Source organism: Amaranthus tricolor, chromosome 14, assembly GCF_026212465.1.
Source record: "Amaranthus tricolor cultivar Red isolate AtriRed21 chromosome 14, ASM2621246v1, whole genome shotgun sequence".
Classification (NCBI taxonomy): Eukaryota; Viridiplantae; Streptophyta; class Magnoliopsida; order Caryophyllales; family Amaranthaceae; genus Amaranthus; species Amaranthus tricolor.
In genome coordinates this window covers 6,845,120-6,859,651 of record NC_080060.1, presented here as the reverse complement: position 1 = coordinate 6,859,651, position 14,532 = coordinate 6,845,120, and the positions used below count along the sequence as shown (strand labels likewise).

The 14,532-nt window shown below is 33.0% G+C and overlaps 2 protein-coding genes across 2 annotated transcripts; both read right to left on the bottom strand.

The window, feature by feature from the left end:
* On the bottom strand, positions 1-7,552 carry LOC130800487 (probable lysophospholipase BODYGUARD 4). The gene is made up of 4 exons (XM_057664053.1): positions 6,710-7,552; positions 5,163-5,497; positions 3,426-3,634; positions 1-2,767 (listed from the first exon to the last, which is right to left on the bottom strand). The coding sequence occupies exons 1-4, from the start codon at positions 7,128-7,130 to the stop codon at positions 2,458-2,460; spliced, it is 1,275 nt and encodes a 424-aa protein (XP_057520036.1). The 5' UTR covers positions 7,131-7,552; the 3' UTR covers positions 1-2,457.
* Positions 7,553-8,755: 1,203 nt separating this feature from the next.
* Positions 8,756-13,445, bottom strand: LOC130800486 (zinc finger protein VAR3, chloroplastic). Its single transcript, XM_057664052.1, has 5 exons — positions 12,834-13,445; positions 12,621-12,738; positions 10,763-11,034; positions 10,476-10,574; positions 8,756-10,366 (listed from the first exon to the last, which is right to left on the bottom strand). Exons 1-5 carry the CDS (start codon positions 13,289-13,291, stop codon positions 9,142-9,144), a joined length of 2,172 nt encoding a protein of 723 aa, XP_057520035.1. The 5' UTR covers positions 13,292-13,445; the 3' UTR covers positions 8,756-9,141.
* Positions 13,446-14,532: the final 1,087 nt, after the last annotated feature.

Genomic DNA, 14,532 nt, shown 5'->3' with positions numbered 1-14,532 from the left:
ATCTAAAGGGTTTCAAAAAAAGCCTATATGTGTTCTCGAGAAGTCTAATAGGTTGGCTGTAGGGAGTGTTGTTTTGGTTGCTGTAAGTGTGGTAAGTTATGCATTGAACCTTGTGGGATTGGCAAGGTTGGTAGCCAATTTTGTGGAGTCACTTGGACCACCAACTTATGAGCACGTAGTAGAGTATAGTGAGCGGACGCAATGGCTTGCTATGACTTTACATATGAGCAGAGTGTGGGAACTGTTGTATGGACTGGTAGTGTTACATAGCTCAATTACATCACCTCATTTTGAGACTAAGTCGGTCTACATGTCTAGAGTAATGGTTCGGTGTTTGAAGTATGTTGTGATGTGTACTTGTTTTGCGCATGCTAGAAGTGTCATTTGTAGGTTTGTGACTCAACCTGGGTGAGGGCACTGGCAGGTAGAGATTTGTTCTCTCTACGGTTTGCTTGGATTAGCTGTTGTGTTTCTTATGTACGGGAATGATATTAAGTGCTTTGTTACATCGGTTAAAGCTTAGGTTGTGTTCGCTGAGTTTGATTATGTCTTGATCTCGGTGATGGTTCTTTGTGATCAACCTTGGTTGGCTTTTGTGTACTACGATTGTGTGTTTAGTGATCTGGTACTTGATGTTTGGGAGAAGCACAGTGTAGTCAGATTTCATTCGGAATGCACGTACATGAAGATAGAGGTAAAGAAGGTAGGATGGTCTGACAGTCCTAGTAGATTCTTTACTATGCTGGATTCATTAGCATAGGCCCTTAGGGGCGGTGTGAGGGAGCTCACAGGTGGAGGTGTGCACAACCTCAAGGTGGAGCTTGCCTCGTGTACTCGTGATGCAGATGGAGCATTATGAGTGAACTTGTGATGCTAGTTGAGCGTTATGAGTTGTTATACTTGGAAACGAGTATGTGATGGGTCTTAGTTGAAGACTTATCGAGATGGGTCTTGGTTGGAGACTTGTCGGGATGTATGGCTTATGTTTGAGCTTTGCATCGGGTTTGGCTTGAAAATGGTTTTGCTTCACTATGGTTTGATGAGGTAGTTGTTGACTACGTGTTCTCGTAAAGGTGGAGATTGTTGAAATATAGTGACTCGAACAAGTTGCCAGGCAGAGGAAGGTCCGCGGGGCGCGGAGAATCTGCTGTCCCAGTCCGCGGGACGCGGAGTGTGTTCTGCCTCTGATTTGCGGCTCGCGTAGTTTACACGGCTCGCGTAATGGCGGTTTCTTGGCACGTTTTTGGCCGGTTACTCTTAGTCTTTGACGGTTTTTTGTATTTTCTTAACCCTAATTTCTTTTTATTATGAGGTATACTATATAAAGGCCCCAAGTAATTAGAATTAGAAAAAGACGCAATGCAAAACACAAAGTGAGGAAAACTAAGAGAGAAAAATCTTGGAGAGCCATTGTTGTGGTTTCTCGAGTTCATCTTGTAATCTCCCGGTTTATAGTGAAAAGTTTATTCTCGGTGCCGGTGGATGTAGCTATCACGTTGATAGTGAACCACGTTAATTTCTCGATGTGATTTTCTTTATTGTTTGTTTCAATCTTTATTGTTTCATTATTGTTTTCGATCTTTGCTTCCGCTGTCGCACAACAAGTTGAAGGTCATGGCAAGAGCTTGAGGCTAAGAAAACTTCGATTCTAATTTAAGATAGCTAATATAAAACTTCTAAACCTAGAAACGGTAAAGGAATATTAGAAAAACTTTTCATCCTTAACTAGAACCTAATTTGAGCTCTTAGACTCCACCATTTATCGTTAGATAAACTTGTCATTAGCCAAATACTAACACGTTCCATAATCACTAACCCTCTTATTGTGTTAGACCGACCCACATAGCTTAAATTTATGCCCATAAGAACACAACCCAAAAGATCATCATCATCATTGTACTCGGTGTATTCTGCCCATAAGAACACAACCCAAAAGATCATCATCATCATTGTACTCGGTGTATTCTGCCCATAAGAACACAACCCAAAAGATCATCATCATCATTGTACTCGGTGTATTCTGCCCATAGAAAACTATGATCAGTGTCTGAGGAGAGAAGGAAGGCGGCAATCCATACCCATTAAGGAGGATGCGGCCAAAGAGTCCCCCAAATCTAGATTGATCCTCAAAACGATAGGTTTCTGATACGAAAAGAAGTGAGTGAAACTGAATCCGTCAACTTCCATCTTATTATACAAGCTTGGCCCTCAATCATAAAGTTAGAAATAAATAAAATACATATAAATAAAACTAAAAATAACTAGGTAAAAAACGAGCAAAAGAATGATATGTAAAAGGCAAAGACAAAAATAAGAACACCAACTGGTAAGCGAAAGGTTTCAGTAGTCTAAGACATGAATAAAGTGCCTCTAACAATTCCTTATCCTTAATCAGGTTCTCAGAGAGGTATAGATCATGCAACTCTAGTCTCGTACTGATTAATAAAAAAGTAGATATTACATCCAAATAAGCTCTAGTTGTTGAGTGAAGTCTTTAATTTGGGCAAGTACAACAGTAATATGATTAGTGTTGGGTATAATTCTAATATCTGCATCTGGAATTTTGATTTTAATGTTATAGCTACACTCAATTGGGACAATTTGATCTTCTTCACCATGGATCACTATAACTTTAAGCCTTGCTTTTTGTAATGTTGCTAAATATTCTTCCATTTTCTTTGCACTTCCACAAATAACATTATGCATGGTATGCCAAGCTGAATGATGGGTATGCTTAGTTGAGTCCATTATCAAGAAATGAAGGTCCCTATGAAATTAAAAAAAATATATATTTTGTAAGTTACCATTATTATTTTGTAAGTTAATCCTAAAATTTTAATTTTAGGTGATCCATTTATTAAAATTTCACTTTTCATTCATAAATTCTCAAATAATATACTTTTTATCAGGCTGACCCATTGTATATTTATTGTTTTAAAATGATTAGTTGTAACTTAAAGTGATTACTTATAGTTTTAAAGTGATCAACTATCTAGTCTTAAAGGGATCACTTACAATTTTAAAATGATCAATTAGAAAAATAAGTTAAATATATGGGCTCATTTCATAGTAAGACGGTTTGATAAAAACTCGTTATTATTCATTCATCCTATAAAAATCCGACCTGATTTTTATAACATTTTTCAATAATCTAAAGTACTTCAAAAATATTTTTCCTCTTAAAATCTAACCATTATAAGTTACAAAATCATTTTAAAAAAGGAAAAATTATCTAGAATAATCCTCCCTATTGATTAACCATGAATAATTCCAATTTTAGGGGTATTTTCCTAGAGTAAACTAGGATAACCCGATTGTCTGCTATAGTAGGTAATTCACCAAAATAATAAATTGAATATTAAATTAGAAAAATTATAATAATTTACATGAAAAATTCTGATTTAAACATTTTTAGCAGTAGATACCTTGTACGAGTGAGGAGCTTCAAAAGAAATTCCCAAATTCTGTGGTATTTACAAATGAAGAAACATACGGTTCGACCCAAATGCTCATACCAAGACATTAATGATGTACCAAAAACTAATGGTGGCCACAACTTTTTTGAAGCTACTTTCCTCAACATAAATAGGCTCGCTTCTTCTTCTTCTTCTTTATCACAAGTAGGGAAGTAAGGCTGAAAAGCAGAATACAATAGTTAAGAAATCAACTCAATCAATAGCTTAAACTAATGAATACAACCTCATACTGAGTTATATATTTCTATTACGTTCCCACTTACAAGAACTCGTTTGAGCTATATATTAATGTGATGCAGTATATATGTTTGACTAATTCTATAGTGATTGACTTTTAAGTTTTAAAACCAATCACTTAAATAATTTGATAATATAAAAATTTTTATAAACCCATATATATCAAGTTTGAGATTATTATTAGTTTTTATTAAAAATAATATAAAAGGATCGAATATTTTAATTGGAGAATAACTTCCACTTCTTAGAAAAGATTTTGAGTTCAATTGTGAGAATTATTATTTTCTTTATTATTGTATTACTTTAAATTCTTGTAATTTCTCTCGCACTACATATATAGTAAATTTATATTTATATACATTTGTGCATTTCTTCTATCTCTTATCTTACATTTATACCCTTTTATATATATATATATATATATATATATATATATATATATATATATATATATATATATATATATATATATTTCTCGATTAATATACGCTTCTGTATACCCCTATGCAACCCTAACAATAAGTATCTTATTTATTTTCAATAATTATTCAAACAAAAAGAAAATTGAATGGCTCAGACTAATAATGCAACAATCAAAAACTAAAATTGCATGCATATTACTATAGGAGTTGACTTTCAAAGACAATTCAACATAATATATGTTTAGTGGGATATATTTAGTGACATATAATTTGAATGAAATTATTTTATATTTAAAATGGTATATATTAGATTTAGTGAAATTTATTGGATCCTTTAGCAGCAGAATAAAAAAAATCATATTATAGCTTTTCGCAACATAGCTAGGATCGAGTGACGTTTTTCATAAATGCCACTATAAACTATATATAATAACAATTACATATATCACTAAAGGCCAAATAAAATGTCACTAAATCACTTTATAGTGGAACTTAAAATAAAAACCAATTATTATTACATTAAAAATTAAATCAATGATATTTTTTTAATGTCATTAAATCCTATGTCGCGAAAAGTTAATTTTGTTATAGTGAGACAACCACTACAAGTTTACCAACATTGATGAGTACATTAGAACTAGAGGTGTTCAACGGACTAGGGCGGGGCGGGTCATGTCAAATTTAGAGGGGCCAGGGCGGGTCTAAGCCCATTTAACCCACTTTGACCAGTTTTTAAAAAGTTGATATAATAGTTTTTTATTCTACTTTATGGCCTATTGAGTCAATTCACTTATTTATATAATAATACCATATAAAAACATTTATAAAAAGTGGTGATTTTTTTTCAACCAATTTCTATAATTATCCAACTGACCTGGCCCAACCCATTACACTAAGGCCCATTAATGACCCGACCTATTATTGACCCCATCCGCCAATAACCCGTAAAAATGTGACCGATCCTTGACCTGTTGATTTGACCCGTCCCGTTGAACACCTCTAATTAGAACCAAATAGAAGTACTTACAGGTGCAATCAAGGTTATGGATCTGACAGAATCAGGATACTTAGCTGCCAAAGCTAATGCAAGAATGGAGCCCATTGAATGTGCAACTAAATGAAAGGAATTCAATTTAAAAGAAAAAATGATTGATTCCTCAATCATTTCTAAATGATCTTCCAGTGTATACAAACACTCTCTTGGTTTGGGACTTTTCCCAAATCCCAATAAATCAACACCAAATAATCTGTACTTGTTTTTTGTATGATCAGAGAAATGACTGAATATTGTTTCTGTCCAAAATGATGAGGAAGACATGAATCCATGCAAGAATATCACATTTTCTATGACTTTCTTCTCTTCTGCATATCAAAAACAACATACTCATTAATTACTCTCGTTAATTTGTGATATTATTAATTCATAATGAAAGAATGGACGGAGAAAATATGTGAAATGTAAGAAGAAAGATACTAAATTTATACATAAGATGATAGAGTATATATACTCCATGCCGATTTTGCTCCATATACTATTTTTAGTTCGTTTAATTGAATTTATTTTATTATTATCTCTGAACAATATCTGTCAAATAACCGGCCAATTTAACAAAAAAGCTTAAGCAGCGATGATATGTTATATATTTTAACACGTCCCTTATATGCCCTCTTCATAGTTTGCACGAAAATTATTAAACTTGAATTTAAACGGTAGTTGAGATTTAAACTCATGACCTTTTTATCACGTCAACCACTGAAAGTGATGCCATGTTTAGGAACCAACTCAACCAAAGGTTTAAGCTCATAATTAAAGCCTTGAATACAATATAGAATATTACTGTAATACACGTGCAATGCACGAATTTATTCGTATAAAATATATTAAAATATAGCTTCAAAGAATAATGCACGTATATATTATGGTGATTTTTTAAAGCAAAAATTCATACTGATTTATTTATATATTTATCGAATATATCACTTTTACATTCAATTAAATATATCAAAATTCTATATTAGGTATATAGAATTACTATAATAAATTATATAAATGTTTAATCCAATTTAGCTTCAATATAAAAAAAAAAAACCAAATTATAAATTAAGTAAATATTGTTATGTGATCAACTATCATCTACTAAAATAAATAATCTTATTTTTCTTAAGACTTTTATAGGATCATATTTGTCATTTTCCAACAATTTAATTAGTATGTATGATACTCTAGCATTCCTACCTATATACCAATTTAGGTTATTGTTTTAATTCCTACACTAAAATATACTTAATACTTACATAATTAACCCTTAATAAGACATGACCTCACCTACAATATAACGCTAACATACTTATATTTTTAATATTTAAATCTATATATTCCATTCTATGAGGAGCAATCTCAAGAGGACATAAAAATATAACATACTCAAAGCTTCAACCATCATCTAGAATATAGCTAGAATGTGAAACCGATATAAAAAAGAATAAAAATATAGCAAATCTAAAATAACGCAAAATAAAAAATATAGTAAAATTAAAGAAACGGTTAAAAAAGAGGTTAAATGCCATATTTACCTGGTTGTTGTACAACCACATGGAGGCGAAGGCGATGAGCATCATTATAATTATTGTGAATCCAAGCAGCACAAGAAGCACAACTACAATCTGACCAACAAGTACGTTTGGTAGAATCATGATTTCTAATAGATTTATGCAAAATCCTGTTGTTGCTATTATTATTGTTGGGGTTTATAAAACCAACCAATTTTCTGAAAGAATTAGGCTTTCTGATCCTCCCATATAGTGAGTCTGAGTCTGAATCTGAATCTGAGACAGAGGTTTGCAGGCAGTAGCAGGGAGACGGCGTGTCCGTCTCCAAGAAGTGATCAATATAAGCGTACACTATGCATAATATTGAATCAACAATGTCTAAGATTGTGAATATTATCATGCTTCCTAATTCTACTAATCTTGATTGCTTATTATTACTCCCCATTTTATCTTTTTCTAGCTATCAGCATTAATTGAAGTCTTGAACAAGCAAGCTTATAAGAGCTAAGTTAAGCTACCTAGGAATAATAATGCATGGTATTAAATTATTAAATGCAGATTGAAGAGAGAATCGGATTTTATCTCTATTGAAGTAAATATCGTTTTTTTAAGAAAATGATTTGAGATCGAATCTCACTTAATCCTTATCTTTTTCGTAAAAGAAAAAAAAAAGATTGGGAAAATACTACCCGATGCTAGTAGAAGAGAATTTGATTCTTTTTGAAAATGATGTTGTGTTGATATGATGTATTGCCTACTAGTACATGCATATATATAATTGTGGGTGTTTGATAAATGATTAATAGCTGATTGGAGTAGCTGACTTGATCACTTAAGTTTATTAAAATTGGTTTGATTAGTCAAGATTAAACACGCTGGTAGAACAACTTGTGCAAAAATAACTTATTTTAATATAAAAAATTTCAGCCTGTCTTATATGAAATCGTCTCACGGTGAGATGAGTTCAAAACAAGAAGCCCATAAGCTAAAAGTTTTTATTATTAGGCTATTTATTTCAAATATGAGATATGTCTCACGCTGAGACCGTCTCATACAAGAATTTATAAAATTGTTTTAACTAGACAATTTACTAAATAATAATATAAAATGATTTGACTATTTAATTATTTATTTGCAACAAAATAAACTAAAATTAACGGAGTTCTATTTTGCTAAACAAAGCACCCCTTATCTAGAGTTTTAATTAGGTCGAGAAAGTCCAAGTGTAATGAGAGATGAACTTATTGCCACGTTGCCCATACAGAGACCTTTTGTTTCTCGTTATTCGTTGAACTCAATCTCACTTGGACAAGCTGGAGGGACCTACTTTTACAATTCAAAATTTTGTGTGGTTCTTCCCGGTTTACATTGAATCATAACCTGTTTGATTGTTGGCATTAAATTATAAAAATAATAATGAATAATTAATGTAAATTTGATAGAAATATCTTATGATAAGTTTTATAATTTTGTTTGTTTTACATTAACAATTTCATTTTTTTTTACAAAATTTATTCAAATGTATTATCATTTTAAAATGCGGTATTAAGAGGTAATGAAAAATTTGGATAAAAAAACTTTTTTTATGATCGAAGTTTCATTACCAAGAAAATAACGTGGTAAGTATTATAAAAAATTACATTATAAATTATTCTCATTACTACAGTTTAATTACAGTAACTAAACGAGCCATAAAAGTAACAATGACCTATTGACCGCAGTATACAAACGTCCTCAACAAGGAATTAATTCTTATTACTTACAAATAAATGAATAAGTAATAATATTTTCTTTCTTACATGTAGTAATTGTCAAGCCTACCCTAAATCATTAAAAATTAAATAAATACTTCATAGTACTCCAAGTCCTACTAATTTCTCTAGGTTTTAATTTTTATTGATTGTTATTAAGAGAATAATACTTCAAAGAAACTAATAAAAATAAATATGTAAATGAAATAAAGAAAGGAATTGAGTTTGTTAGAAAAAAAATAAAGAATGTGAAATTATGGACATAATAAATATTAATAAAATCAATAGAAAAAACACAAAAAAGTTGCATCATATTAAGTAGGACAGAAAAAATATCGCTACTTTTATAGGCACTTTATAATTTTATTTTCTATTTGATCAACTAATGAATTGGCTTGTTCGATGACAATCCCTTTATTTGAGTCTGCCACAATGCTTACATATTTTTTATGATTAAACGGTAGACGGTAAGAATTGAACCTCTATTACATGGGTAAAAGAAAAGCCCTTAGTCACTAAGTTAACCCATAATTCTCGATTTACATAAATTTTTAGCTATAAGAAATTTAGCTACCAAATTATCTTTATCTTCATGAATTGAATGCACAATGTCTAATGCATCACAGCTTATGTATAGTACACAACACCACACATTGGCATCATCTAATCCAAGCACAAAACCTAATCATGTCTTCGTGTGCATTCTCAACTAGAGTCCGTTTCCTTCCTCTTAGGATCAGAGCTCACATCCGGAAGGTTCCTTCGAGATTGTGCAGAAGCCAACCGTCTCTCCAATGGTGTTTTTCTCTTGCTCACTACGAATCGGTTCACTCCTTTCCTCATAGGCATTATTGAAGGGAAATCCTCGTCAGGAATCTCGCTCAGTTCTGAAATGTCCTTTATTTGAGCAACACGTCGAAACCACCTCTCTGCCTTTGCTTCTTCCGACATGTCCAATGGATCCGGTTCTTTTACTGCTGACCCCTCCAAACTTTTCCTTCTCCACGAGTCCCTGATCTCGCTTGTGCTCTGATGTTTCGAATTCTCATCAGGAGAGCTGGATTGAAAAACGAAAGATGTCGGATTTTGATTGTTCTTGGGTGGCTCCAAAACCGTGCTTGTTTTATCTTCTATGTCGTCCCCCGCGTCTCTGAAAGCTGAGTTGATTGAGCCAGTATGTGCGCTCGATTGAGTAAACTCTGAACCCTCCTGTGGTTTATTCTTGGCAAAGTAACCAGGTGGAAAAGGAACAAAAGGGACATACTTGTTATTGCCCGCTTGTTCCATTGCCGTACGCCTTTTATTCATCGGAGAAGTTAAAGAACGGTCTTTCTTTTTACCGACAACAAATCTATTTTCTCCTTTGCGCGTTGGCATTATTTCAGGGAAATCATCATCAGATATATCGTTCGATAGGTCTTTCATGTCTTGTAGCTCTGCCGCCGTTTCAAACCATCTTACAGACTTTTCAGCTGGTTCTCCATCATAATCTTTATTCTCCATCTGACTAGAAAACTTTGCATCAGAATTCTGTTGCTGGAACCGAGCATGGGTTTGAGTCCCAGATTCTGTTTTTCCACCAATAAGTTCATCTAGACGCTGGCTAATATTCCTAGTGATGTTATCTTCATCACCGCCCATTCTTGAGCTTTCGGCAAACCTACTATCTCCTCCCTTAAAGGTCTTGGGCAAATCTGAATCTGATAAAGGACTGTTCATATCAGATGAATTTTCCAACTGATGAATTTTAGTGAACCACGGTTGCTCTACCTCAGTCTTCTCTTTTATTTCCTCTGAACTAACGGTAACAGAGGAGGTATCAGCTTTCAAACGCGAGACAGAGGTGGGGTTCATAAATGGATTGATTTCAGGCTTTTTGCAATCACATCTCAGGCAAGCCATATTACGACTGAAGTTAAAAAAATCACATCTGGGGAAAGACGGAAAAAAAGGCACGTCTGAAGTTAGAATAGATGCCTAAGATACATGGAAAGAAAGGAAAGGAAAAAGGTAATTAAGAAAAAAGCTAAGACGCTCACTGAGGACATTCCCATTCTCCACCGGTTATGAATTTCATGGGCCGTTGCTCCTCACATTGAAGGCACTTCACATTCTTGGAACAGTTCATAAAGCTACACCTGATCACGAATAAATACAGTTGCGTGTCAACGGGGAAAACCTAAAAGTTAAACACAAAAGTGTTGCACAATCATAATTAAGCTTTTGGAGTTCTTCTATGTTCTATTGCCATTCCATAATAGTATTTCAACCGCTTTCTCCTGGACTAAAGGGATTACAATTTACAATGTAAATCTTCGAGACTCACCTTGGGCATATCCAGTCTCCTCTCTTCATTTCAATTCTTTCTCCAAAAGATCTTGATGCTTGTTTATATGTTTCAGAAAACTGTTTCTGTGTGGTTGCAACAGACTCTAAAGAATTTCCTTTAGATTTAGCCAACTCACTGAACAATTTCCTCACAGATGTTTCAACCCGAGTGTATATTTGCGTGTTTTCGGAAAGATCAGCAGCCAACTGGGCATAACTTAACAGAAACTCCATGAGATCAACCGTGCTTGGTTTATCGGAATCCAACACCTGATAACATGCATTGAGATTAATGCTTCGAAGAAGAAAAGATACAACATGTATCAAGATGAAATCAATATACTTGGTTGAGCTAGCTATTTCATAAAATGAAACAAAAAAAACACTAAGAATGAATAAGTTAAACCCATTAATGTGTTGTGTACTAAGAAAAAAAAAACGTTTCATATGTAACATTGAAGTAGGCTAATAGCCTATAACCTAGTATTTGTTATCTTAACTTACGTATCACTAGTCAAATTTCTACTTCAGCCGAACATTTATGATATTAGGACGGCCATTGGTAGTCAGGAGTGAATTCAGAAGAAAAAAACAATATGCTTGAGAAAAGGGTAAGCAAGAGAATATGAAGAAATTGTCCACACAGGTCTTGAAATGCTGTGTTACAGCTGACCTTCGCATTTTCAAATTCAAAAATGCCACGAGTGCTACCTTACATTTCCTTCGTAAAATCAGACAATAGCTTTACTTCTAAGGGCATCAATCAATTAAAGTTAGAGCAATGAGACAATGACCGATTCACCAGAACATACTCATAAAGATTAATAACTTGCATCCTCAAATGCAATTTATTGCAATTTAGGAAATAGCTCAAATTCTACTAACACAAACTTGAGTAAATAACTTCAACTAGTAATTAGTAAACTTCATTTGAATACAAATGCGGCAAATTGAAGTACATAGACTCAATTAATCGGCTATACTAGAACAACCACAAACTTGCACAATTGACTTGTTTCACGAAGATTGCAATTTCAGTAACGGAGTCCAATACCTAAACTAATAATAAAAAGTAAAAGGTCAATTGCTGCAAATTGCTCACTCACTAACAATTAAGATATTGATCTTCACTACACCATTACTCTATCTGTAAACTGAATTTACTACAATTTCCTTATTTGTTATAGTGCATTTCCTATTATAAAAACTACCCCAAACCTACCCAACAATCCAATCCATCTATTTTATGAGTAGTTATTCCAATGGAGTTACACATTGGATACTCCTCATAAGTTTTCCTATAAAATTTTTTGTTTTACATCCATTTTTAAACACCCAAGAATTGTTTTAAATGTGTAAGCAAGTTCTCTCAAACCAAGCATTTTCTTTAAGCCCACCAACCTTAGAGAAAGTGATTCTTGATCCTTGTTCATAAAACCACAAAACCTTTGGTTCTCTTGCTTCTTGCCAATCCAAGAGAGAATATATAGTATCTTTTGAGCGTAATTCGTGAGGTTCACCCAGACAAATCAAGGAAATTGACGCTTATGGAAAGCGACTAGCGGGCCTTCTATGTAATCAAGTCAATTTATCTTCTACTCAATCATATAGTAACTTGATTACTTTGTGCAGGTTGTCATTCACTCAATCATATAATACCTTGAAGCAATGTTGTAATAACTTGTAAAAGGAACTTCCCCAACAATTTATTCTCCCAAAATCAAACCACAAATTTAAAAAGCACAAATGCTTACTCTTTGCAAACTCAATAAGACACAAGAATACTTAATTTCTTCAAGATGGAAGGCAAGAAAAAACAATTGATGTTGTGCTGAAATTACACATAATAAACTTACATCATTAGCTTCATCTCGCAGAAAAGATTTCATCCTGGCCGCAGCAGCAGAAGCATTACTGAACAAAAAAGGCGAACCATACTCAACCACCACCGCTATGTCCTCCCTGGGAAGAGACCTTTTTCCAAACAAAAACAATCAACAAAAGATAACCTAATCAATGGCGAATTCAGCATAAATACCCAAATAAAAGGATAAATAGAAAGTACTGACCATAAGAGAGTAGGATGATTTCTAGCGAATCCCAAACAAGCAATGGCGTGGTTAAGAAACTGTTGAGACAATTGTTGAGCATCCACAAATTGAACAACATCAGAAACAAAGGGTGCATTAGAATACCCAGAACGAAAAACCCAATAAAGAAAATCTGAGAACTCAGGCCATGGATGTTGATATTGATGTTGATGTTGATGCTGATGCTGATCAAAATTGGATGAATTAGAGTTAAGAATTGGCTGGGTTTCATCCCAAACAGAGTGAGATTGAGAGTGAAGTTGCTGTGAACAGTTGAGAACAGGAGCCAATATAGGATGAAGAGGAGGGTGAAGGGGGGAATGGAGAAGCTGAGAAGAAAAATGGCGAAGGAGGAGGAAAGAAGGACGACGACAATGGAGGAGTGGTAATGGAGATGATGAGAATAGTGTGATGAAGCGGAATGTGGCGCCTCCCATCGCACCTATGTCAAATTTTGAGTTGTGACTCCTATCCTCTCATCTCTTGTGCTTGTGATTTGTGAATACTAGTAACAATTTTTGACAAGATCTCTACTCTATGTCCATAACAATTTTTGACAAGATCTCTACTCTATGTCCATTTGAGTTCAACATCACTCTCAAAATGCACAAATTAGTTTATCCGTTCCCAAATACTTTGTTAATAAAGACTCTTTCAGAAACGCATTAGATATATGAGCTAAACAACTCAATTAATACCAATTAAAGAGAAAATAAGAATATGGGCCTTTTGTTTTTAGGTCGTCTCTTTAAGAGACCATCTCTCACAAGAGTAGCTGTAACATTTTTGTTTTTCCCTGCAATACAATACATTAATTTAATTCTTAGTATCTCTAAATATGTACAAAAAATTTAAAAATTGATATAATAATCTTTGCATTGAGACAAATCAAACAGATTTAGCTTGATCATGTTTTACCTTATAGAATAAGAATTAGTCACAAATAAGAGTATGTGTGAATTGAAAATATATCAAATAAGATCTCATTTAAAGCGGAGGAAGTACATTTAGGTGAAAATTGAACGAAATAACCGAAAAACAAATTGAGTTGGAAAACAAGATAAAAAATGGATTAAAAAAATGAGTAGTTAAGAGAAATAAAGAATAAATTTATGAATGAGATTTGATGAAGGAATGTGTGACCATTGTTGGAAAAAAAATTGTGCAAAATAAGTGGGACCGACTAATATAAAATTGGTGACTGGTGTATACCTCCAATTATAATTAGTTGCTACACTTATATAATAAGTTTCTTGTATGAGATCGTGTTATTGGTGAGACAATTTAAAGTGAGTATCTTAAACAACTAGAATAAGTGTTTAATCAGATGGCTCCAAAGAGACGAGTAAGTGTTTAAATATTCAAAGTCTGTATTTATATTCAAATGACATGTCAAACATTATCAACTAAAAATAAATGCTTTAGCTATTTAGCCCAATTTAAAACGGTCTCCTTGTTCAACAGTCTTAAATAAGAATTTGTGAATTGACAATATTATTTTACTTAATAACATAAAAGTATTTGGGAGCTTTGAATTAATTTTAAAATGATGAATTTAGCCAAATATTATGTTTGATAAATTTAAAATTTTAAATATGAAATGAAAATGATTAATTTTATATGATTTCAATGACAATCTAAAATAGATTAAATATTGAATTTTGAACATTACTTTGAA